The 27,436-nt window shown below is 47.9% G+C and overlaps 1 protein-coding gene across 3 annotated transcripts in view; it reads left to right on the top strand.

The window, feature by feature from the left end:
• LOC137545351 (protein mono-ADP-ribosyltransferase PARP14-like) overlaps positions 1–27,436 on the top strand; it is a 245,744-nt gene that overhangs the window by 207,874 nt on the left and 10,434 nt on the right. For all 3 annotated transcript variants that reach the window (XM_068266480.1, XM_068266481.1, XM_068266482.1), the window contains 2 exons: positions 16,816–16,946; positions 25,600–25,774. In XM_068266480.1, the coding sequence (XP_068122581.1) occupies positions 16,816–16,946; positions 25,600–25,774 (306 nt within the window). The remainder of the gene's footprint in view (positions 1–16,815; positions 16,947–25,599; positions 25,775–27,436) is intronic.

Genomic DNA, 27,436 nt, shown 5'->3' on the forward strand with positions numbered 1-27,436 from the left:
GGGGCAGACAAACTAGCCCCATGCGAGAGTATATGATATACCTCATCATCAAATGTAATAATAGCTTCAAAGAGTGTAGGCAATGAGCGGTGGGTATATGTCCCAGTATATGTAGCCAGGGGTATATGTGCCCAGTATATGTAGGCAGGTGTATATGTCCCAGTATATGTAGTCAGGGGGTATATGTCCCAGTATATGTAGCTAGGTGTATATGTCCCAGTATATGTAGCCAGGTGTATATGTGCCCAGAATAGGTAGCCAGGTGCCCCCCTCCCCCCCAGCAGGAGGAGAGCAGCGCAGTGGAGGGAGAGCGGTGGGCACAGCAGCCGAGAAGGGGGACCATCTCCCCCCCTTACCTCACCTTAGGTTGCTCTCCCTCCCTCGCTCTCTCCTCCGGAACTAAGTGCGGTGGCTGGCAGAGGGGCAGAACTTAGCTTCCGTGTCTCCGTCTGGTCTCGTCGCAGGCGCAGGATGATTTGCCGCTACTCTGGTCTGGTGGTCCAGACCAGAGCAGCGGCTGCGGCACCAGAACTACGGGCGGTTGGAGTGACACGGAAGGTAAGTTCCGCCCACTGCCAAACGCCACCGCACATTAGTTCCGGAGGGGAGAGCAAGGGAGGGAGAGCAACCTAAGGTGAGGGAAGGAGGGGGGAGATGGCCCCCCTTCTCCGCCGTCCGCACAGTTCTCCCTCTTCTCTGCTCCCCTCCTGCTGGCCTCACGGACACGCAACCAGGTGAGTGAGCGATCGACAGCCCGCAGTGCGGGGCCTCTTCAAGCGCGGGGCCAGGGGCGATTGCCCCACTTGCAACACCCCCCCCCCCCCCCCAAGGCCGGCTCTGCACACATAGATGCCAGACAGCTACCACCAGGGTTGCTCGGGTAGTACTTTTTGATACCCGCCCGGATCCGCATCCAATTCGGGTATCTGTATCCGACCTTGCGGATATCCGACCAAATTACCCGCGGGTACCCGACCTATTCGGGTACCCGGATAGAAAAAACGGAAGTGCCCTTTAAATAGCATTAAAAAGGGTTTTTAGGGTAAATGATGCATGTAGCATCATGTTTTTTTTAAAGGGAAACACTAATTTATTATTTGGTGGACATAAAATGAAAAAAAAACAAAAAACTGTCAATTAACATCAGGCCTCGGTTCCAGACAGCGGTCGTGCAGCCCACATTGGGCTTGATTCACTAACCGGCGCTAGTGTGCCTTATCTGAGGTTAGTGTGCCTTATCTGAGGTAGTGTGCCTTATCTGAGGTTAGTGTGCCTTATCTGAGGTTAGTGTGCCTTATCTGAGGTTAGTGTGCCTTATCTGAGGTTAGTGTGCCTTATCTGAGGTTAGTGTGCCTTATCTGAGGTTAGTGTGCCTTATCTGAGTTAGTGTGCCTTATCTGAGGTTAGTGTGCCTTATCTGAGGTAGTGTGCCTTATCTGAGGTTAGTGTGCCTTATCTGAGGTTAGTGTGCCTTATCTGAGTTAGTGTGCCTTATCTGAGGTTAGTGTGCCTTATCTGAGGTTAGTGTGCCTTATCTGAGGTTAGTGTGCCTTATCTGAGGTAGTGTGCCTTATCTGAGGTTAGTGTGCCTTATCTGAGGTTAGTGTGCCTTATCTGAGGTTAGTGTGCCTTATCTGAGGTTAGTGTGCCTTATCTGAGGTTAGTGTGCCTTATCTGAGGTTAGTGTGCCTTATCTGAGGTTAGTGTGCCTTATCTGAGGTAGTGTGCCTTATCTGAGGTTAGTGTGCCTTATCTGAGGTTAGTGTGCCTTATCTGAGTTAGTGTGCCTTATCTGAGGTTAGTGTGCCTTATCTGAGGTTAGTGTGCCTTATCTGAGGTTAGTGTGCCTTATCTGAGTTAGTGTGCCTTATCTGAGGTTAGTGTGCCTTATCTGAGGTAGTGTGCCTTATCTGAGGTTAGTGTGCCTTATCTGAGGTTAGTGTGCCTTATCTGAGGTTAGTGTGCCTTATCTGAGGTTAGTGTGCCTTATCTGAGGTTAGTGTGCCTTATCTGAGTTAGTGTGCCTTACCTGAGGTTAGTGTGCCTTATCTGAGGTTAGTGTGCCTTATCTGAGGTTAGTGTGCCTTATCTGAGTTAGTGTGCCTTATCTGAGGTTAGTGTGCCTTATCTGAGGTAGTGTGCCTTATCTGAGGTTAGTGTGCCTTATCTGAGGTTAGTGTGCCTTATCTGAGGTTAGTGTGCCTTATCTGAGGTAGTGTGCCTTATCTGAGGTTAGTGTGCCTTATCTGAGGTTAGTGTGCCTTATCTGAGTTAGTGTGCCTTATCTGAGGTTAGTGTGCCTTATCTGAGGTTAGTGTGCCTTATCTGAGGTTAGTGTGCCTTATCTGAGGTTAGTGTGCCTTATCTGGGTTAGTGTGCCTTATCAGAGTTAGTGTGCCTTATCTGAGTTAGTGTGCCTTATCTGAGTCAGTGAGCCTTATCTGAGTTAGTGTGCCTTATCTGAGGTTAGTGTGCCTTATCTGAGTTAGTGCGCCTTATCTGAGGTTAGTGTGCCTTATCTGAGTTAGTGTGCCTTATCTGAGGTTAGTGTGCCTTATCTGAGGTTAGTGTGAAAAAAAAACAAAAAACTGTCAATTAACATCAGGCCTCGGTTCCAGACAGCGGTCGTGCAGCCCACATTGGGCTTGATTCACTAACCGGCGCTAGTGTGCCTTATCTGAGGTTAGTGTGCCTTATCTGAGGTAGTGTGCCTTATCTGAGGTTAGTGTGCCTTATCTGAGGTTAGTGTGCCTTATCTGAGGTTAGTGTGCCTTATCTGAGGTTAGTGTGCCTTATCTGAGGTTAGTGTGCCTTATCTGAGTTAGTGTGCCTTATCTGAGGTTAGTGTGCCTTATCTGAGGTAGTGTGCCTTATCTGAGGTTAGTGTGCCTTATCTGAGGTTAGTGTGCCTTATCTGAGTTAGTGTGCCTTATCTGAGGTTAGTGTGCCTTATCTGAGGTTAGTGTGCCTTATCTGAGGTTAGTGTGCCTTATCTGAGGTTAGTGTGCCTTATCTGAGGTTAGTGTGCCTTATCTGAGGTTAGTGTGCCTTATCTGAGGTAGTGTGCCTTATCTGAGGTTAGTGTGCCTTATCTGAGTTAGTGTGCCTTATCTGAGGTTAGTGTGCCTTATCTGAGGTTAGTGTGCCTTATCTGAGGTTAGTGTGCCTTATCTGAGGTTAGTGTGCCTTATCTGAGTTAGTGTGCCTTATCTGAGGTTAGTGTGCCTTATCTGAGGTTAGTGTGCCTTATCTGAGGTTAGTGTGCCTTATCTGAGGTTAGTGTGCCTTATCTGGGTTAGTGTGCCTTATCAGAGTTAGTGTGCCTTATCTGAGTTAGTGTGCCTTATCTGAGTCAGTGAGCCTTATCTGAGTTAGTGTGCCTTATCTGAGGTTAGTGTGCCTTATCTGAGTAAGTGTGCCTTATCTGAGGTTAGTGTGCCTTATCTGGGGTTAGTGTGCCTTATCTGAGTTAGTGTGCCTTATCTGAGGTTAGTGTGCCTTATCTGAGGTTAGTGTGCCTTATCTGAGGTTAGTGTGCCTTATCTGAGTTAGTGTGCCTTATCTGAGGTTAGTGTGCCTTATCTGAGGTTAGTGTGCCTTATCTGAGGTTAGTGTGCCTTATCTGGGTTAGTGTGCCTTATCTGAGTTAGTGTGCCTTATCTGAGTTAGTGTGCCTTATCTGAGTCAGTGAGCCTTATCTGAGTTAGTGTGCCTTATCTGAGGTTAGTGTGCCTTATCTGAGTAAGTGTGCCTTATCTGAGGTTAGTGTGCCTTATCTGGGGTTAGTGTGCCTTATCTGAGTTAAAGTGCCTTATCTGAGGTTAGTGTGCCTTATCTGAGGTTAGTGTGCCTTATCTGAGTTAGTGTGCCTTATCTGAGGTTAGTGTGCCTTATCTGAGTTAGTGTGCCTTATCTGAGGTTAGTGTGCCTTATCTGAGGTTAGTGTGCCTTATCTGAGGTTAGTGTGCCTTATCTGAGGTTAGTGTGCCTTATCTGAGGTTAGTGTGCCTTATCTGAGTTAGTGTGCCTTATCTGAGTTAGTGTGCCTTATCTGAGGTTAGTGTGCCTTATCTGAGGTTAGTGTGCCTTATCTGAGGTTAGTGTGCCTTATCTGAGTTAGTGTGCCTTATCTGAGTTTAGTGTGCCTTATCTGCAGTTTGCGATGTAGCTTTGTCCATATTTTAGTGTGCACAAAGCTATTTAGTGTGCACAAAGCTACTTAAAGAGAAACTCCGACCAAGAATTGAACTTTATCCCAATCAGTAGCTGATACCCACTTTTACATGAGAAAAATAATGATTTTCACAAACAGACCATCAGGGGGCGCTGTATGACTGATTTTGTGCTGAAACCCCTCCCACAAGAGGCTCTGGTACCGTACGGTACTCTGGGCAAACTGTCACAATGTAACAATGTTCAGACAGGAAATAGCTGTCTGTTAAAGCCAGACCAGCTAGAAACAGCTCCATAATCTGCCCACAGTAACAATGTCTCCATGTAATACAAGTCAGAATGTGAATCTGGGAGAGGAAAGATTTTACAATGAGCAAACACTGACTAAATCATGTATACATAATTATTGTAAAAATGAAGCACTTTTTTTATTACATTATTTTCACTGGAGTTCCTCTTTAAATAAGAAGAAAGGGGCGCTCTGAGACTCCCAGCAAAGTAAAAGGAAAGCTCCGGTAGGAGAGGTCTCACCTGGTTCTCCTATGGCCGGCACAGCGTACACAGTCACGATAAGTGTGTGTCCCTCTTAGTCTAGCCGGGGAGCGGGCTCTCTGTTCCGGCGTAGCGGATGTGACATCACTCCTCTTACCACTCCTAACGGCTGTTACTATGGAGAGCAGGACGCCTCTCCTCACACGCACAGAAGCTGCGTGGTAGAATGCGTCTATTTCTCCGCATGAAGGTGATAATAGGGAATGGGGAACCGCCGTTAGTGCGGTGTATAAAGACCAAACTAAAAAGGTCAAATAGGTATAAAATGTATTAAAAGACAACGCGTTATCTGTGCCTTATCTGAGGTTAGTGTGCCTTATCTGGGTTAGTGTGCCTTATCTGAGTTAGTGTGCCTTATCTGAGGTTAGTGTGCCTTATCTGGGGTTAGTGTGCCTTATCTGAGTTAGTGTGCCTTATCTGAGGTTAGTGTGCCTTATCCGAGGTTAGTGTGCCTTATCCGAGGTTAGTGTGCCTTATCTGAGGTTAGTGTGCCTTATCTGGGGTTAGTGTGCCTTATCTGAGTTAGTGTGCCTTATCTGAGGTTAGTGTGCCTTATCTGGGGTTAGTGTGCCTTATCTGAGTTAGTGTGCCTTATCTGAGGTTAGTGTGCCTTATCTGAGGTTAGTGTGCCTTATCTGGGGTTAGTGTGCCTTATCTGAGTTAGTGTGCCTTATCTGAGGTTAGTGTGCCTTATCTGAGGTTAGTGTGCCTTATCTGAGGTTAGTGTGCCTTATCTGGGTTAGTGTGCCTTATCTGGGTTAGTGTGCCTTATCTGAGGTTAGTGTGCCTTATCTGAGTAAGTGTGCCTTATCTGAGGTTAGTGTGCCTTATCTGGGGTTAGTGTGCCTTATCTGAGTTAGTGTGCCTTATCTGAGGTTAGTGTGCCTTATCTGAGGTTAGTGTGCCTTATCTGAGGTTAGTGTGCCTTATCTGAGTTAGTGTGCCTTATCTGAGGTTAGTGTGCCTTATCTGAGGTTAGTGTGCCTTATCTGAGGTTAGTGTGCCTTATCTGAGGTTAGTGTGCCTTATCTGAGTTAGTGTGCCTTATCTGAGTTAGTGTGCCTTATCTGAGTTAGTGTGCCTTATCTGAGGTTAGTGTGCCTTATCTGAGTAAGTGTGCCTTATCTGAGGTTAGTGTGCCTTATCTGGGGTTAGTGTGCCTTATCTGAGTTAGTGTGCCTTATCTGAGGTTAGTGTGCCTTATCTGAGGTTAGTGTGCCTTATCTGAGGTTAGTGTGCCTTATCTGAGTTAGTGTGCCTTATCTGAGGTTAGTGTGCCTTATCTGAGGTTAGTGTGCCTTATCTGAGTCAGTGAGCCTTATCTGAGTTAGTGTGCCTTATCTGAGGTTAGTGTGTCTTATCTGAGTAAGTGTGCCTTATCTGAGGTTAGTGTGCCTTATCTGAGGTTAGTGTGCCTTATCTGAGTAAGGCCCCGTTCACACTTGCGGTTTTGTCAAAACCGCACCGGATGTCCGGACCGCACCGGAGCCGGACCGGACCTGATCCGTACGGTTCCTATCCGGATCCGGTCCGGATCCGGTCCGTTTGCATCCGGTTTCCGTGCGGTGTGAACACGGTTGCGGTCCGGATCCGGTTTCTTAAGGAGATAACAACCTGTTATTACCTGGGGTCTGGGAGGTCAGCAGAAGGGTCTGGGGTCATTGTTGGAGACAAGTGGACGTGTGGAGACCATCCGTGGATACAGAGACTGCAGTTGGGACCATGGATCCAGGCATTTTTTACTCGTAAACCTGGGAATTCTCTCCTTCCTGTTGTTCGCCTCCTCGTTATCAGACATCAGACATGTTGCTGCCAAAACGAGCTCCAGCATGAAATCGCTGCTGCCCCACTCTTTGAACGCTGGGCCCATGTGGTCCCCATCCAAAATGCATAGGAAGTGGGGTAGAACGTTCGGTTTTTGTAGCCAGTGTGTTGTGCGCTCTCCGGCTCTCATTGCTTTGTATTGGCCGGATGGTGCAGTCCGGCTCCGCTCCGGATACGGCTGCCGGAGGAGCCGGACCAAAAAATAGCGCATGTTGGAACGGACGCCGGAGTCCGGATCCGGTCCGGATCCGGTCCGGCTCCGGTCCGGCAGAACGGACGCATGTGAACGGACGCATAGGCTTTCATTGCTATTGCCGTGCGTCCGTTCCGTCCGTTCTGCAAGCGGTCTGGCTCCGGCACGGCGATTCCGGACGGCCACCGCTAATGTGAACCGGGCCTTAGTGTGCCTTATCTGAGGTTAGTGTGCCTTATCTGAGTTAGTGCGCCTTATCTGAGGTTAGTGTGCCTTATCTGAGGTTAGTGTGCCTTATCTGAGTTAGTGTGCCTTATCTGAGGTTAGTGTGCCTTATCTGAGGTTAGTGTGCCTTATCTGAGGTTAGTGTGCCTTATCTGAGGTTAGTGTGCCTTATCTGAGGTTAGTGTGCCTTATCTGAGGTAGTGTGCCTTATCTGAGGTTAGTGTGCCTTATCTGAGTTAGTGTGCCTTATCTGAGGTTAGTGTGCCTTATCTGAGGTTAGTGTGCCTTATCTGAGGTTAGTGTGCCTTATCTGAGTTAGTGTGCCTTATCTGAGGTTAGTGTGCCTTATCTGCGGTTAGTGTGCCTTATCTGAGGTTAGTGTGCCTTATCTGGGTTAGTGTGCCTTATCAGAGTTAGTGTGCCTTATCTGAGTTAGTGTGCCTTATCTGAGTCAGTGAGCCTTATCTGAGGTTAGTGTGCCTTATCTGAGTAAGTGTGCCTTATCTGAGGTTAGTGTGCCTTATCTGGGGTTAGTGTGCCTTATCTGAGTTAGTGTGCCTTATTTGAGGTTAGTGTGCCTTATCTGAGGTTAGTGTGCCTTATCTGAGGTTAGTGTGCCTTATCTGAGTTAGTGTGCCTTATCTGAGGTTAGTGTGCCTTATCTGAGGTTAGTGTGCCTTATCTGAGGTTAGTGTGCCTTATCTGGGTTAGTGTGCCTTATCTGAGTTAGTGTGCCTTATCTGAGTTAGTGTGCCTTATCTGAGTCAGTGAGCCTTATCTGAGTTAGTGTGCCTTATCTGAGGTTAGTGTGCCTTATCTGAGTAAGTGTGCCTTATCTGAGGTTAGTGTGCCTTATCTGGGGTTAGTGTGCCTTATCTGAGTTAGTGTGCCTTATCTGAGGTTAGTGTGCCTTATCTGAGGTTAGTGTGCCTTATCTGAGTTAGTGTGCCTTATCTGAGGTTAGAGTGCCTTATCTGAGTTAGTGTGCCTTATCTGAGGTTAGTGTGCCTTATCTGAGTTAGTGTGCCTTATCTGAGTTAGTGCGCCTTATCTGAGGTTAGTGTGCCTTATCTGAGGTTAGTGTGCCTTATCTGAGGTTAGTGTGCCTTTTCTGAGTTAGTGTGCCTTATCTGAGGTTAGTGTGCCTTATCTGAGGTTAGTGTGCCTTATCTGAGTTAGTGTGTCTTATCTGAGGTTAGTGTGCCTTATCTGAGTTAGTGTGCCTTATCTGAGGTTAGTGTGCCTTATCTGAGGTTAGTGTGCCTTATCTGAGGTTAGTGTGCCTTATCTGAGTTAGTGTGCCTTATCTGAGGTTAGTGTGCCTTATCTGAGTTAGTGTGCCTTATCTGAGGTTAGTGTGCCTTATCTGAGTTAGTGTGCCTTATCTGAGTTTAGTGTGCCTTATCTGCAGTTTGCGATGTAGCTTTGTCCATATTTTAGTGTGCACAAAGCTATTTAGTGTGCACAAAGCTACTTAAATAAGAAGAAAGGGGCGCTCTGAGACTCCCAGCAAAGTAAAAGGAAAGCTCCGGTAGGAGAGGTCTCACCTGGTTCTCCTATGGCCGGCACAGCGTACACAGTCACGATAAGTGTGTGTCCCTCTTAGTCTAGCCGGGGAGCGGGCTCTCTGTTCCGGCGTAGCGGATGTGACATCACTCCTCTTACCACTCCTAACGGCTGTTACTATGGAGAGCAGGACGCCTCTCCTCACACGCACAGAAGCTGCGTGGTAGAATGCGTCTATTTCTCCGCATGAAGGTGATAATAGGGAATGGGGAACCGCCGTTAGTGCGGTGTATAAAGACCAAACTAAAAAGGTCAAATAGGTATAAAATGTATTAAAAGACAACGCGTTTTGTGTTTAGGATGAATATGGCAATCATTTACCCTCTCACACAGTGCCGATTGGCTGTAGTTTTATGAGGTTCTGTTATATAATGAATTGTGGATAATGTGGTGTGAATTAATGACTTGATAAAGCAGAGGATGTTCCTCTGCGAAACGCGTTGTCTTTTAATAAATTTTATACCTATTTGACCTTTTTAGTTTGGTCTTTATACACCGCACTAACGGCGGTTCCCCATTCCCTATTATCACCTTCATGCGGAGAAATAGACGCATTCTACCACGCAGCTTCTGTGCGTGTGAGGAGAGGCGTCCTGCTCTCCATAGTAACACCCGTGAGGAGTGGTAAGAGGAGTGATGTCACATCCGCTACGCCGGAACAGAGAGCCCGCTCCCCGGCTAGACTAAGAGGGACACACACTTATCGTGACTGTGTACGCTGTGCCGGCCATAGGAGAACCAGGTGAGACCTCTCCTACCGGAGCTTTCCTTTTACTTTGCTGGGAGTCTCAGAGCGCCCCTTTCTTCTTATTTAAGTAGCTTTGTGCACACTAAATAGCTTTGTGCACACTAAAATATGGACAAAGCTACATCGCAAACTGCAGATAAGGCACACTAAACTCAGATAAGGCACACTAACTCAGATAAGGCACACTAAACTCAGATAAGGCACACTAACTCAGATAAGGCACACTAACCTCAGATAAGGCACACTAACTCAGATAAGGCACACTAACCTCAGATAAGGCACACTAACTCAGATAAGGCACACTAACCTCAGATAAGGCACACTAACTCAGATAAGGCACACTAACCTCAGATAAGGCACACTAACTCAGATAAGGCACACTAACCTCAGATAAGGCACACTAACTCAGTAAGGCACACTAACCTCAGATAAGGCACACTAACCTCAGATAAGGCACACTAACCTCAGATAAGGCACATTAACCTCAGATAAGACACACTAACCTCAGATAAGGCACACTAACCTCAGATAAGGCACACTAACTCAGATAAGGCACACTAACCTCAGATAAGGCACACTAACTCAGTAAGGCACACTAACCTCAGATAAGGCACACTAACCTCAGATAAGGCACACTAACCTCAGATAAGGCACACTAACTCAGTAAGGCACACTAACCTCAGATAAGGCACACTAACCTCAGATAAGGCACACTAACCTCAGATAAGGCACAGTAAGCTCAGATAAGACACACTAACCTCAGATAAGGCACACTAACCTCAGATAAGGCACACTAACTCAGATAAGAGGAGTGATGTCACATCCGCTACGCCGGAACAGAGAGCCCGCTCCCCGGCTAGACTAAGAGGGACACACACTTATCGTGACTGTGTACGCTGTGCCGGCCATAGGAGAACCAGGTGAGACCTCTCCTACCGGAGCTTTCCTTTTACTTTGCTGGGAGTCTCAGAGCGCCCCTTTCTTCTTATTTATCTCTACAATGAACATTTTCAGGGAGCAGCCGAGTGATTTACAGGTGGCCTGATCGCACCTTCTAGGGGTCTTTTCACTACCCCACACGTATTCCTAAGCTACTTAAGGCACACTAACTCAGATAAGGCACACTAACCTCAGATAAGGCACACTAACCTCAGATAAGGCACCTTAACTCAGATAAGGCACACTAACTGGCTTAGCGCCGGAAAACTCTTTTTTACTCCAGCGCTAACACTTAGTGCCGGGTAGTGAATCAAGCCCATTGTGTCCAAAGTCCAATTGCACAACTGGGACATGACAGTTTTCAGCCCAGACACCTCCAAAAAATGACACCGCAATTGTGTTTTGGGTGGAATATACAGTGGTGTGAAAAACTATTTGCCCCCTTCCTGATTTCTTATTCTTTTGTATGTTTGTCACACTTAAATGTTTCTGCTCATCAAAAAACGTTAACTATTAGTCAAAGATAACATAATTGAACACAAAATGCAGTTTTAAATGATGTTTTTTATTATTTAGTGAGGAAAAAAAACTCAAAACCTACATGGCCCTGTGTGAAAAAGTGATTGCCCCCCTTGTTAAAAAATAACTTAACTGTGGTTTATTACACCTGAGTTCAATTTCTGTAGTCACCCCCAGGCCTGATTACTGCCACACCTGTTTCAATCAAGAAATCACTTAAATAGGAGCTATCTGACACAGAGAAGTAGACCAAAAGCACCTCAAAAGCTAGACATCATGCCAAAATCCAAAGAAATTCAGGAACAAATGAGAACAAAAATACTGTAATTGACATCTATCAGTCTGGTAAAGGATATAAAGCCATTTCTAAAGCTTTGGGACTCCAGCGAACCACAGTGAGAGCCATTATCCAGAAATGGCAAAAACATGGAACAGTGATGAACCTTCCCAGCAGTGGCTGGCCGACCAAAATTACCCCAAGAGCGCGGAGAAAACTCATCCGAGAGGCCACAAAAGACCCCAGGACAACATCTAAAGAACTGCAGGCCTCACTTGCCTCAATTAAGGTCAGTATTCACGACTCCACCATAAGAAAGAGACGGGGGCAAAAACGGTCTGCATGGCAGATATCCAAGGCGCAAACCACTTTTAAGCAAAAAGAACATTAAGACTCGTCTCAATTTTGTTAAAAAAACATCTCAATGATTGCCAAGACTTGAGGGAAAATACCTTGTGGACCGCCGAAACAAAAGTTGAACTTTTTGGAAGGTGCGTGTCCTGTTAAATCTATCGTAGAAGTAACACCGCATTTCAGCAAAAGAACATCATACCAACAGTAAAATATGGTGGTGGTAGTGTGATGGTCTGGGGTTGTTTTGCTGCTTCAGGACCTGGAAGGCTTGCTGTGATAGATGGAACCATGAATTCTACTGTCTACCAAAAAATCCTGAAGGAGAATGTCCGGCCATCTGTTCGTCAACTCAAGCTGAAGCGATCTTGGGTGCTGCAGCAGGACAATGACCCAAAAGACACCAGCAAATCCACCTCTGAATGGCTGAAGAAAAACAAAATGAAGACTTTGGAGTGGCCTAGTCAAAGCCCTGACCTGAATCCTATTGAGATGTTGTGGCATGACCTTAAAAAGGCAGTTCATGCTAGAAAACCCTCAAATAAAGCTGAATTACAACAATTCTGCAAAGATGAGTGGGCCAAAATTCCTCCAGAGCGCTGTAAAAGACTCGTTGCAAGTTATCGCAAACGCTTGATTGCAGTTATTGCTGCTAAGGGTGGCCCAACCAGTTATTAGGTTCAGGGGGCAATTTCTTTTTCACACAGGGCCATGTAGGTTTTGAGTTTTTTTCTCACTAAATAATAAAAACCATCATTTAAAACTGCATTTTGTGTTCAATTATGTTATCTTTAACTAACGGTTAACGGTTTTTGATGAGCAAAAACATTTAAGTGTGACAAACATGCAAAAGAATAAGAAATCAGGAAGGGGGCAAATAGTTTTTCACACCACTGTAGGTGGTGGTATCAGCAGCAGTGGCCTGTGGCACCGTGGCGGTGGGAGCCAGCACCAGATTGCTTCAGCCTCTTGAACTCATCATGCTCAACAACATGTTTTTTGGCCAGATGGGTGATGAAGCTGGAGGTGCCATACTTGTAGGGGTCACAACCTCTGCTCATCTGTAGTTTGCACACATTGCATATGTCAAACTTGCTGTCCAATGAGGGCAGAGTGAAAAACCGCCAGATTGGGGAGGTGAAGATTCCCCTGCGGCCTGAATGGGATGCTGTGGCTTTTCTCCCTGTGGTGGTTGAGGGTTGAGTGGTGCGGCTAGTGGTAGCAGCAGAAGGATGTGGTGGGTCCCGCATTCCACGGCCACTGTCTGCAATGCTGATCCTCCATGCCAAACCCATCTACGCATCCTCCTCCTCAGAGTCAGAGCTGACATCCCCATCCTGTGGATGGTAGTCACGTTCCTTCATCTCATCATCAACATTATACCCCCCCTCCTCAAAACCCAGAACATCCTCCTCAAACTCCTTGCAGCTAACAGCCCTGAGTTTAATCGTGGCGCCTGGAGCGAAAAGCTCGCTGACTGAGGGTAGGCTGCCCGCTGGGGTCGACACTGACACGGCAGACCTTCTGAGGGTGGCCGCAATGTTGCTCCCTGTCCTCTTGCCCTTGCTGCCCCTCCCCCAGCTGCCGGTGCCAGCAGACATAGTACAACTTATACGTGATGATGTCACCAGATGATGTGGGGTACTCTTACTTTAATGAAATCGAGGTTGGACTTTACATCAAATCAGCACGGAGTGACAGACCGCAGAGTAGAGAACAGACAGTGCACACTGTGTTATGGTGGCGGCCTGGCACACGGTGCGTTCCTGCACTCGATTTCCCGCTCGATTCCCGTCGACTCGATTATTTCCGACATGTCCGATTTGCATTTCGATGGATCGTTAGGTCGATTTGGCATACTTTACATGCAAATCGACCTAACGATCCATCGAAACGCAAATCAGACATGTCGGAAATAATCGAGTCGACGGGAATCGAGCAGGAAATCGAGTGCGGGAACGCACCGTGTGTACCCGCCAGGCCGCCGCCATAACAAATAACTGCAGTACAATAACACAGTAATCCTCCTATTCCCTATACTGTCCTGCTGGCCTACACAGCACACACAGACACAGACAGGACCTAACTGAGTGAATGAAAGCAAACAATTACAAGCTAGCTAGCTAAAAAACACAATAGAACAATAGCGTAGTGAAGATGTTTAGCACTTAAAGCTTTAGGTTTATCACTGTATACAGGCAGCACTTGCTAAGCCAACAGCACTGGAACAAGTCTGTTAGTGACCAGCCAGCCACACAAGCAAGGACGATCTGTCTCATCATGCCAGACCTCCTTGCTATACAGGGGGGGCTGGCCAGGGTTCCCTTCTGTGATTGGGTGCCAGGGCTTAGGCTGGGAGGCCTCTGATTGGCTCAATGAGGTCAGGTGGGGCTGGCCAGAGTTCCCCTCTGTGATTGGTTGCTAGGGCTTCTGCTGGGAGCCCTCTGATTGGCTGGGAGCCCTCTGATTGGTTCAATGACATCATCTTCCTTGTTACAGTACCCGTATCTGGATATCCGTCGGATATCCGCGGGTACCCGTGGGTACCCGGATTATGCAGCCAGATACCGGATATTGGCCCAGGTATCTGGATCTGGATCTGACCCGGATAGCGGAAAATGGTCGGGTACCCGGGTTAATCTGGGTACCCGGGATCCGGCTGAGCATCCCTGGCCACCACCGCCTCCTCCTCATCTACCAGCTTTAGCTCCAGGTCATGCATATCTGCTACATTTGGGCAAGGCATGGGGCATGCGTGGATAAATCTACTGCTACCGTCTCAAGCATCTCTAGCGTAGGTCAGTAGACCCCAGGAATGGCTGAGATGAATGGCACACACAAATATCTAGGTTACTTTGTTGGTGGTGGGGATGATGATGATGACCCATATCGGGGTAGTAGTAGTGACCCCATAAAGTTTTGGGTAAACTGGTTTGACATCTACCCACAATTTGCACAGCATGCAACTGAAAGAATCATCAGTTCTGCCAGCGACAATCACGACTACCTTTTACAAGAGAGATGGTGTACTAAAAACTACCAGCCAGCGACCACTGATGTCCCAAACTGATACCAGCAAGATTCTAATTCATGCTGCTTTTATTGACGTTGACATTTACTGCCACAACTACAAGCACACTTGCAGGTGCTGATGTATTTTTGGTGGCATTTAAGTCGTCACTAGAAATAAGCCCACCCATTTAAAAAAGGGCACTAGGGCTCACCGCAACCCCCCTCACACCCTTCTCCCACAGCTTCCCTTCCCGCAACAGCCCCCGACCCATACATATTACACAAGGGCAGGAGACTGGGGGGGGGGGGGGTATACATATTACACATGGGCGGGAGACTGGGGGGTGTACATATTACACATGGGCAGGAGACTGGGGGGTATACATATTACACATGGGCGGGAGACTGGGGGGTGTACATATTACACATGGGCAGGAGACTGGGGGGTGTACATATTACACATGGGGCACAGTCCAAGGGGTGTACATATTACACATGGGCGCGAGACTGGGGGTGTACATATTACACATGGGCACGAGACTGGGGGTGTACATATTACACATGGGGCACAGTCCAAGGGGTATACATATTACACATGAGCGCGAGACTGGGGGTGTACATATTACATGTGGGAAGGAGTCTGGGGGGGTGTGAATATACTACACGAGGGTGGGACACCGGGGGGGAGGGGGGTAGTGTACATTTTACACATGGGCGCTAGACCCGGGGGGGGGGGGGGGGAGATGTACATAATACACATGGGCAGGAGACCGGGGTGGGGGGTGTACATATTACACATGAGCAGGAGAACGGGGAAGGGGTGTGTGTGTGTGTACATATTACACATGGGTGGGAGACCGGGGGTGTACATATTACACATGGGCAGGAGAGTAGGGGGGTGCACATTTTACACATGGGCACGAGACGGGGGGGAGGGGTGTACATTTTACTCATGGGTGGGGGACCGGGGGGGGGGGTATGTACATATTAAACATTGGCAGAAGACTGGGGGTGTACATATTACACATGGGCGGGAGACCGGGGGGTTGTACATATTACATATGGGCGGGAGACCAGGGAAGGGGGTGTGTGTGTACATATTACACATGGGTGGGAGACCGGGGAAGGGGGTGTGAGTGTGTACATATTACACATGGGCAGGAGACCGGGGAAGGGGTGTGTGTGTACATATTACACATGGGCAGGAGACCGGGGGTTGTACATATTACACATGGGCAGGAGACCGGGGATTGTACATATTACACATGGGCGGGAGACCGGGGAAGGGGTGTGTGTACATATTACACATGAGCGGGAGACCGGGGAAGGGGTGTGTGTGTGTACATATTACACATGGGCAGGAGACTGGGGGTTGTACATATTACAGATGGGCGAGAGACCGGGGAAGGGGTGTATGTACATATTACACATGGGCGGGAGACCGGGGAAGGGTGTGTGTGTGTACATATTACACATGAGCGAGAGACTGGGGAAGGGGGGTGTGTGTGTACATATTACACATGGGCGGGAGACAAGGGAAGGGGGGATGTGTGTATATATTACACATGAGCGGGAGACCAGGGAAGGGGTGTGTGTGTGTGTACATATTACACATGAGCGGGAGACCGGGGAAGGAGGGTGTGTACATATTACACATCAGCGGGAGACCAGGGAAGGGGTGTGTGTGTGTGTGTACATATTACACATGAGCGGGAGACCGGGGAAGGGGTGTGTGTGTGTACATATTACACATGAGCGGGAGACCGGGGAAGGGGGGTGTGTGTGTACATATTACACATGGGCGGGAGACCGGGGAAGGGGGGGGTGTGTGTGTACATATTACACATGGGCGGGAGACCGGGGAAGGGTGTGTGTGTGTACATATTACACATGAGCGGGAGACCAGGGAAGAAGGGTTTGTGTGTACATATGACACATGAGCGGGAGACCGGGGAAGGGGGGTGTGTGTGCACATATTACACATGAGCGGGAGACCGGGGAAGAAGGGTGTGTGTGTACATATTACACATGAGCGGGAGACCGAGGAAGGGGGTGTGTGTGTGTATACATATTACACATAAGCGGGAGACCGGGGAAGGGGGTGTGTGTGTGTACATATTACACATGAGCGGGAGACCGGGCAAGAAGGGTGTGTGTGTACATATTACACATGAGCGGGAGACAGGGGGGGGGGGGTGTACATATTACACATGGTGCAACTAGACCTGGCTAACCTATACTGCAGGCATCTACTCCTGGCTCCATGGGGGGGGGGGGGAGCAATTTTGACACCCTCGCCCTGGGTGCAATTTAGCCTAGAAACTGCCCTGAGTAGGGTTTATAGGTTATATGTTAATTGGAGCTATGCCACCCATAGCTCTTATATGAAGCCTAGAACACTTGTCTTCTTTTACAGACTGACTTTCTCTGTTACAGAACTGTCTCTGCCCACATTCTGGGATGACACGATTGAGGAGGTGAAAGTGGTGCCGCTGACTCCAGGATGCACAGAGTATAGGAAGGTCCAAGAACACTTTCAGCAGACATGCATGATGAGGATACTCCAGGTACTGACCACATTCAGTATGGTAATAATCTGCTAATAAATCAATCTCAAACAAACAGAACAATGGGGTTTTTTTTTAACCAGAGTTCTTGTAGTTTATTCTTTCTTTACAGTTTCTCCAAATCGTGGATAAGGCATATAGGTACAAAAGACCAAACTTCCACTTCATATACAAAGACTGCCTGACGTGTTTCGCGGCCGACAGCCGCTTCCTCAGAGGCACATCGTATACAAACATCTGTTAAAAAACATATAAGCCAAGGTACATACCGTTAGGGACCCATGCGCAAAAAAAGCCAATCCTCAAAAGGGATAGGGTCAAATATACATACTTATCTTACCCGTGGATTTAATGTAAGGTAACACCGCGATCTGAAACAATGCAGACCAAAAAAATAATAAGCTAGAATCTAGACACAGCCCCACATAAAGAGCTAGTAGAGACTCCCTACTATAAAATACCACATTGAGCATCATCACAAAGAAAATTCATAAGTGCACCAACCCCTATAGGCGACACAAAAAGCCACTAGTGTCATTCAAAAGCCAGACATCCATCATATGTGTAAAGTGTACATGCACAAAAGTTCATAATATACACCAGAACCATCTGAATATACATCTACATAAAGAGGTGGAGTAAGAGGTGATATAGTGCATCAGTACTTGGTAAGTGGGGTACAGTCGCCCTCTATAACCTCCAATACATCATAGTACTATAAGGAAGAGTCACACCAGAATATGTGTTACCCTCTAGGTCTAACAGACAAATATACAATATGCACTCAATTGTATAGTACATGTGCCCACTCCCTAATAATCCACCACCATATACCACATATTGCTTATGACATACCGTGACCCAATATAGCCACATCTAAGTGCTGTGGTTCCTATATTGCATCTACCTCTATTATACTACTTACAGAGGCAGCTTAAACCAAAGTGACTTATATAACTGCAAATAAAAGCTATTAAATGAATTGTGCAAACAGTGATAGACACCAGAGTAGTATCCCATCCTATTTTCTTATATTATAATAGGAACCACAGCACTTAGATGTGGCTATATTGGGTCACGGTATGTCATAAGCAATATGTGGTATATGGTGGTGGATTATTAGGGAGTGGGCACATGTACTATACAATTGAGTGCATATTGTATATTTGTCTGTTAGACCTAGAGGGTAACACATATTCTGGTGTGACTCTTCCTTATAGTACTATGATGTATTGGAGGTTATAGAGGGCGACTGTACCCCACTTACCAAGTACTGATGCACTATATCACCTCTTACTCCACCTCTTTATGTAGATGTATATTCAGATGGTTCTGGTGTATATTGTGAACTTTTGTGCATGTACACTTTACACATATGATGGATGTCTGGCTTTTGAATGACACTAGTGGCTTTTTGGGTCGCCTATAGGGGTTGGTGCACTTTTCTTTGTGATGATGCTCAATGTGGTATTTTATAGTAGGGAGTCTCTACTAGCTCTTTATGTGGGACTGTCTAGATTCTAGCTTATTATTTTTTTGGTCTGCATTGTTTCAGATCGCGGTGTTACCTTACATTAAATCCACGGGTAAGATAAGTATGTGTATTTGACCCTATCACTTTTGAGGATTGGCTTTTTATCCTGACTTGCGCATGGGTCTCTAACGGTATGTACCTTGGCTTATTTAACAGATGTTTGTATACGATGTGCCTCTGAGGAAGCGGCTGTCGGCCGCGAAACACGTCAGGCAGTCTTTGTATGTGAAGAGGAAGTTTGGTCTTTTGTACCTATATGCCTTATCCGCGATTTGGTGAAACTGTAAAGAAAGAATAAACTACAAAAAAAAACAAAAAAACATTGTTCTGTTTGTTTGAAATTGCTGTATTGGATATACTAGGGGTGAACCACACTACGACATTTTATCCTGTCTATGATAATAAATCAATCTGTCGGCTTCAGACTGCACTGTGTTGTAAGACCACGGCTGCCTGTCTGCTGTATCTGTATCGTAAGACCACGGCTGCTTGTCTTCTGTATCTGTATCGTGAGACCACAGCTGCCTGTCTGCTGCATCTGTACCGCGAGACCACGGCTGCCTGTCTGCTGTATCTGTACCGCGAGATCACTGCTGCCTGTCTGCTGTATCTGTATCGCAAGACCCTGCCTGTCTGCTGTATCTGTATCGCAAGACCACGGCTGCCTGTCTGCTGTATCTGTATCGCAAGACCACAGCTGCCTGTCTGCTGGATCTGTACCTCAAGATCACTGCTGCCTGTCTGCTGTATCTGTATCGCAAGACCCTGCCTGTCTGCTGTATCTGTATCATGAGACCACGGCTGCTTGTCTACTGTGTCTGTACCGTGAGACCACAGCTGCCTGTCTGCTGTATCTGTACCGCGAGACCACGGCTGCCTGTCTGCTGTATCTGTACCGCAAGATCACTGCTGCCTGTCTGCTGTATCTGTATCGCATAACCCTGCCTGTCTGCTGTATCTGTATCGCAAGACCACGGCTGCCTGTCTGCTGTATCTGTATCATGAGACCACGGCTGCCTTTCTGCTGTATCTGTATCATGAGATCGCGGCTGCCTGTCTGCTGTATCTGTATCATGAGACCACGGCTGCCTGTCTGCTGTATCTGTATCATGAGACCACGGCTGCCTGTCTGCTGTATCTGTATCATGAGACCATGGCTGCCTGTCTGCTGTATCTGTATCGCAAGGCCACGGCTGCCTGTCTGCTGTATCTGTATCATGAGACCACAGCTGCCTGTCTGCTGTATCTGTATCATGAGACCACGGCTGCCTGTCTGCTGTATCTGTATCACGAGACCACGGCTGCCTGTCTGCTGTATCTGTATCACAAGACCACGGCTGCCTGTCTGCTGTATCTGTATCATGAGACCACGGCTGCCTGTCTGCTGTATCTGTATCATCATGAGACCACGGCTGCCTGTCTGCTGTATCTGTATCATGAGATCACGGCTGCCTGTCTGCTGTATCTGTATCATGAGATCACGGCTGCCTGTCTGCTGTATCTGTATCATGAGACCATGCCTTTCTGCTGTATCTGTATCATGAGATCACGGCTGCCTGTCTGCTGTATCTGTATCATGAGACCACGGCTGCCTGTCTGCTGTATCTGTATCATGAGACCACGGCTGCCTGTCTGCTGTATCTGTATCATGAGACCACGGCTGCCTGTCTGCTGTATCTGTATCATGAGACCACGGCTGCCTGTCTGCTGTATCTGTATCATGAGACCACGGCTGCCTGTCTGCTGTATCTGTATAGCGAGACCATGGCTGCCTGTCTGCTGTATCTGTATCATGAGACCACGGCTGCCTTTCTGCTGTATCTGTATCATGAGATCACGGCTGCCTGTCTGCTGTATCTGTATCATGAGACCACGGCTGCCTGTCTGCTGTATCTGTATCACAAGGCCACGGCTGCCTGTCTGCTGTATCTGTATCATGAGACCACGGCTGCCTTTCTGCTGTATCTGTATCATGAGACCACGGCTGCCTGTCTGCTGTATCTGTATCATGAGACCACGGCTGCCTGTCTGCTGTATCTGTATCATGAGACCACGGCTGCCTGTCTGCTGTATCTGTATCATGAGACCACGGCTGCCTGTCTGCTGTATCTGTATCATGAGACCACGGCTGCCTGTCTGCTGTATCTGTATCATGAGACCACGGCTGCCTGTCTTCTGTATCTGTATAGCGAGACCACGGCTGCCTGTCTGCTGTATCTGTATCATGAGACCACGGCTGCCTTTCTGCTGTATCTGTATCATGAGATCACGGCTGCCTGTCTGCTGTATCTGTATCATGAGACCACGGCTGCCTGTCTGCTGTATCTGTATCACAAGGCCACGGCTGCCTGTCTGCTGTATCTGTATCATGAGACCACGACTGCCTTTTTGCTGTATCTGTATCATGAGATCACGGCTGCCTGTCTGCTGTATCTGTATCATGAGACCACGGCTGCCTTTCTGCTGTATCTGTATCATGAGATCACGGCTGCCTGTCTGCTGTATATGTATCATGAGACCACGGCTGCCTGTCTGCTCTATCTGTATCATGAGACCACGGCTGCCTGTCTGCTGTATCTGTATAGCGAGACCACGGCTGCCTGTCTGCTGTATCTGTATAGTGAGACCACGGCTGCCTGTCTGCTGTATTTGTATCATGAGACCACGGCTGCCTGTCTGCTGTATCTGTATCATGAGACCACGGCTGCCTTTCTGCTGTATCTGTATCATGAGATCACGGCTGCCTGTCTGCTGTATTTGTATAGCGAGACCACGGCTGCCTGTCTGCTGTATCTGTATCATGAGACCACGGCTGCCTTTCTGCTGTATCTGTATCGCGAGGCCACGGCTGCCTGTCTTCTGTATCTGTATCATGAGACCACGGCTGCCTTTCTGCTGTATCTGTATCGCGAGGCCACGGCTGCCTGTTTCCTGTATCAGTCACGGCCAGTCTGCACAAGTGCACCCTCTACATATCTCTCTGGGAGCTGCTGGAGAAGGCTGAGGACGGCGGCGTGGGAGCAATCCGTGCGGATGGGGCTGGAGGTAACCCCAGGTATGTATAAAACTTTTATTTTAAAATGTCTCTGGTTTCCTTTAAAGGGAACCTAAACTGAGAAGGAGATGGATTTTTCCTTGTAAAATAATACCAGTTGCCTGAATCGCCTGCTGATCCTGTGTCTCTGATACTTTTAGCCACAGCCTCTCAACAATCATGCAGATCAGGTGCTCTGACTGAAGTCAGACTGGATTAGCTGCATGCTTGTTTCAGGTGTGTGGTTCAGCCACTACTGCAGCCAAAGAGATCAGCAGGACAGCCAGGCAACTGGTATTGTTTAAAAGAAAACATCCCTCTCAGTTAAGGTTCCCTTTAAGGGTGCCTCCTTACATGCAGACCCCACCTCCTCACACCTGAACCTAGTGGGGAGGAGGGGCCTGGGCCTCTTCCTTCCTCCCCGGGCCCCCCTCCTGTGCTCCTCGGGCTCTGCCTCCCTGACCTACAGATCAGTGTGGCTGCAGTAACGAGCCTTACCTCTTCCCCATCGGGTCTCTCCGGCACTCCCACTCCAGCCACTGGGTGCCACTGTCCTTTCTGCTTGAAATCACGCAACATGCGTTAGACTGGGAGGAAGGTAGAGAGTACAGTGACACCTAGTGGCTGGAGCAGGAGCACCTGAGAAACCCGACAGAGGAGGAGTTAAGCCCTGTCACTGCCACCACCTTGATCTGTAGGTCTGAGTGGCAGAGCCATAGGCGCACAGGAGGGGGGCCCATTGGAAGAAGGAAGAACTGCTATTCCATAGTTACGCCATTGCCCGCATTATCCTCTTTCTGCGGACTACAGGAGGTTCAAGATGAGAAGGTGTGTTTCTAGACATAGTGTGTTTATATAATGGAACAGAGGCGCCAGCAGGATAAAACTTAATACATTTTTTAAAAATTGCTTGGAGGAAGTGGTGGGCTTCCCTCACAAAAGCAGACACAAGATCCTGTCTTCATATAAATCAATACATTTATTATACGGTACCCCAAAAACAGTGCAACGCGTTTCGCAGGTCAAACCCGCTTCATCAGGCAAATAAAAATGGGGAAAACTGTAAACAGAAAAACAATGAACAGGGCTATACAATTACTGCAGAAACCGTACTTTGAATTATACAGTACAAAATATATACAAATAAATACAAATAATTGTATAGTAATTGTATAGCCCTGTTCATTGTTTTTCTGTTTACAGTTGTCCCCATTTTTATTTGCCTGATGAAGCGGGTTTGACCTGCGAAAGACGTTGCACTGTTTTTGGGGTGCCGTATAATAAATGTATTGATTTATATGAAGACAGGATCTCGTGTCTGCTTTTGTGAGGCAAGCCCACCACTTCCTCCAAGCAATTTTAAAAATTGTTATGAAGTTTTATCCTGCTGGCGCCTCTGTTCCATATATGAATACACTGTGTCCGCTCCTGGTGGAGTGGAGTGCTACCCCCTTTTTTTCTTTACTGCAGAGAGCGACTTCTTAATCCTGAGTGAGGACAGGCCTAATCTCCTCACCTGCATCTACAGTGGTTGCCTGAGGGGTAACCCATGTTTGTGAGTATAAACTTTCTCACTTTACTACTTACCTATTGTCTTAACATACTACACTACAGGATCTTCTCAAAAAATCAGCATATTGTGATAAAGTTCATTATTTTCTGTAATGTACTGATAAACATTAGACTTTCATATATTTTAGATTCATTACACACAACTGAAGTAGTTCAAGCCTTTTATTGTTTTAATATTGATGATTTTGGCATACAGCTCATGAAAACCCAAAATTCCTATCTCAAAAAATTAGCATATTTCATCCAACTAATAAAAGAAAAGTGTTTTTAAAACAAAAAAAGTCAACCTTCAAATAATGATGTTCAGTTATGCACTCAATACTTGGTCGAGAATCCTTTTGCAGAAATGACTGCTTCAATGCGGCGTGGTATGGAGGCAATCAGCCTGTGGCACTGCTCAGGTGTTATGGAGGCCCAGGATGCTTCGATAGCGGCCTTAAGCTCATCCAGAGTGTTGGGTCTTGCGTCTCTCAACTTTCTCTTCACAATATCCCACAGATTCTCTATGGGGTTCAGGTCAGGAGAGTTGGCAGGCCAATTGAGCACAGTAATGCCATGGTCAGTAAACCATTTACCAGTGGTTTTGGCACTGTGAGCAGGTGCCAGGTCGTGCTGAAAAATGAAATCTTCATCTCCATAAAGCTTTTCAGCAGATGGAAGCATGAACCCACTTTTGAACCAGAAACAGTGGCAGAGGCGCCTGACCTGGGCTACAGAGAAGCAGCACTGGACTGTTGCTCAGTGGTCCAAAGTACTTTTTTCGGATGAAAGCAACTTTTACATGTCATTCAGAAATCAAGGTGCCAGAGTCTGGAGGAAGACTAGGGAGAGGGAAATGCCAAAATGCCTGAAGTCCAGTGTGAAGTACCCACAGTCAGTGATGGTCTGGGGTGCCATGTCAGCTGCTGGTGTTGGTCCACTGTGTTTTATCAAGGGCAGGGTCAATGCAGCTAGCTATCAGGAGATTTTGGAGCACTTCATGCTTCCATCTGCTGAAAAGCTTTATGGAGATGAAGATTTCATTTTTCAGCACGACCTGGCACCTGCTCACAGTGCCAAAACCACCGGTAAATGGTTTACTGATCATGGTATTACTGTGCTCAATTGGCCTGCCAACTCTCCTGACCTGAACCCCATAGAGAATCTGTGGGATATTGTGAAGAGAAAGTTGAGAGACACAAGACCCAACACTCTGGATGAGCTTAAGGCCGCTATCGAAGCATCCTGGGCCTCCATAACACCTGAGCAGTGCCACAGGCTGATTGCCTCCATGCAGGGCCGGCCTGCCCATGAGGCGGGGTGAAACTTTTGTCCTCAGGCGGCACTTCTGGGGGGGGGCGGCACCCGCCCGTCCGTAGGTGTGGGGGCCGCCCGAGCTGGAGGGGATAGCGGGCAGGAAAGGGGGTATTGGGCCTAGCGGCGGGGAGGGGGGTCAGACCCCCCCCCCTCCCTCGCCTGGGTCCCCCCCCTCCCTCGCCTGGGTCCCACGTCCTCCGCTCCCCTCCAGCTTTTAAGAGTTACGTCGCTGGCTGCAGCTAAGAGGCAACGGGCGGGGATCACTCACCTCTTCCTCGTTACAGCGTGCGCTCCACTGACGTCACTTCCTGCGGTGTAGCAGGAAGTGACGTCAGTGGAGCGCACGCTGGAACGAGGAAGTGGTGAGTGATCCCCGCCCGTTGCCTCTTACATTAGCTGCAGCCAGCGACGTAATTTTTAAAGCTGGAGGGGAGCGGAGGACGTGGGACCCAGGCGAGGGAGGGGGGGGACCCAGGCGAGGGAGGGGGGGGGTCTGACCCCCCTCCCCGCCGCTAGGCCCAATACCCCCTTTCCTGCCCGCTATCCCCTCCAGCTCGGGCGGCCCCCCACACCTACGGCTTGGGGGGGCGGTGATTTATTTAAAGATTGCCTCAGGCGGCAAAAAGTCTAGGGCCGGGCCTGCCTCCATTCCACGCCGCGTTGAAGCAGTCATTTCTGCAAAAGGATTCCCGACCAAGTATTGAGTGCATAACTGAACATAATTATTTGAAGGTTGACTTTTTTGTTTTAAAAACACTTCTCTTTTATTGGTCGGATGAAATATGCTAATTTTTTTAGATAGGAATTTAGGGTTTTCATGAGCTGTATGCCAAAATCATCAATACTAAAATAATAAAAGGCTTGAACTACTTCAGTTGTGTGTAATGAATCTAAAATATATGAAAGTCTAATGTTTATCAGTACATTACAGAAAATAATGAACTTTATCACAATATGCTAATTTTTTGAGAAGATCCTGTATATTGGGCTCTCGGTTTTCCTCCTTATGTTTCTAGACATAGGCTACCTTGGGCTGTGCCTTGAGCACCATCTAGTGCTGATAGTGTGCATACTTGCGTGCCAAGTGATAGTAACTGTAGCTACACTGTAAACAGCTGAAGAACACAGTACATGAAGCAGCATGTTATCTCTCAAAGATGTCTGCAAAATCTGTCTTCATTGAATGTATACGTCCATGATTGTTTTTCTTTCCTCAGATTTCTAGGGTACAAAACAAACACATGTGGCAGAACTATGAGATTAAGTTAAAAAGATTTGAAGAGAAGAACGGAGTGGGCAACAATGAGAGACGTCTGTTCCATGGGACGGACATCACGACAACCGAACAGATCAACTGCCACGGATTTAACAGGAGCTGTGCTGGAAGGAACGGTAAACGATGCCTTGCTGTTCAACCATAGACACTGGAAGTGGACGTTCTATTTCATGCTGCCGGCATTCGCTTCAATGCAAATCTAAAGGCATATCTAAACCCTGGTACACACTTCCAAATTTGATTGTCTGTAGGCCCTCATACTGCATTGAGGTGGTAAGATTGGACAGTGATTGGTGATCAATGCAGCTTAACACTCCCATTTAGCATTTCTCCAAGCAGCTAGTGGCCACATCTGTGTGTTGATTAACCACTTGACCACAACGGTGGAGCAATTTTCACCATTCAGCACTCATCCCATTCAGTCGCCAAAACATTTGCCAATAATTTTATCACTACTTATCACACCAAGGGCTTGATTCACTAAACCGTGATAAGTCATATCACGGCCGTTTTTGAGCGCATTTTCACGATTGCACGAGATCGCGAATTTGCACGCGCAATTGCGCGTTTTCGGTTTAGTGAATCAAGTCCCAAATCTATAGTTTTGGTTTTTTTGCCACCAAATAGGCTTTCTTTGTTACTGCTGCTGGCCCAGTGGCGGCTGCTAATCAGTGGCTGTTACTGCTGCTGGCACAGTGGCTGCTGCTAATCAGTGGCTGTTACTGCTGCTTGCACAGTGGTGGCTGCTAATCAGTGGCTGTTACTGCTGCTGGCAGAGTGGTGGCTGCTAATCAGTGACTGTTACTGCTGCTGGCACAGTGGCAGATGCTAATCAGTGTCTGTTACTGCTGCTGGCACAGTGGCGGCTGCTAATCAGTGGCTGTTACTGCTGCTGGCACAGTGGCGGCTGCTAATCAGTGGCTGTTACTGCTGCTGGCACAGTGGCAGCTGCTAATCAGAGGCTGTTACTGCTGCTGGCATAGTGGCGGGCGGCTGTTAACCTTCCTGGCGGTAAGCCCGAGCTGAGCTCGGGCTATGCCGCCGGAAGGCACCGCTCAGGCCCCGCTGGGCCGATTTGCATAATTTTTTTTTTGCTGCACGCAGCTAGCACTTTGCTAGCTGCGTGCAGTGCCCGATCGCCGCCGCTACCCGCCGATCCGTCGCGCCGCAGCCGCCCCCCCCCCAGACCCCGTGCGCTGCCTGGCCAATCAGTGCCAGGCAGCTCTATGGGGTGGATCGGAATCCCCTTTGACGTCACGACGTCGATGACGTCATCCCGCCCCGTCGCCATGGCGACGGGGGAAGCCCTCCAGGAGATCCCGTTCTTTGAACTGGATCTCCTGATCTCCGATCGCCGGAGGCGATCGGAGGGGCTGGGGGGATGCCGCTGAGCAGCGGCTATCATGTAGCGAGACTTTGTCTCGCTACATGAAAAAACAAAAAAAAAAATAAAAAAAAAGATTTGCTGCCCCCTGGTGGATTTTTAGCAAACCGCCAGGAGGGTTAATCAGTAATTGTTACTGCTGCTGGCATAGTGGCGGGCGGCTGTTAATCAGTGGCTGTTACTGCTGCTGGCATATTGGTGGCTGCTAATTAGTGTCTGTTACTGCTGCTGGCATAGTGGCGGGCGGCTGTTAATCAGTGGCTGTTACTGCTGCTGGCACAGTGGCGGCTGCTAATTAGTGTCTGTTACTGCTGCTGGCACAGTGGAGGCTGCTAATCAGTGGTTGTTACTGCTGCTGGCACAGTGGCGGCTGCTAATCGGTGGCTGTTACTGC

The sequence above is a fragment of the Hyperolius riggenbachi genome, chromosome 2 (genome assembly GCF_040937935.1).
Source record: "Hyperolius riggenbachi isolate aHypRig1 chromosome 2, aHypRig1.pri, whole genome shotgun sequence".
Taxonomy (NCBI): Eukaryota; Metazoa; Chordata; class Amphibia; order Anura; family Hyperoliidae; genus Hyperolius; species Hyperolius riggenbachi.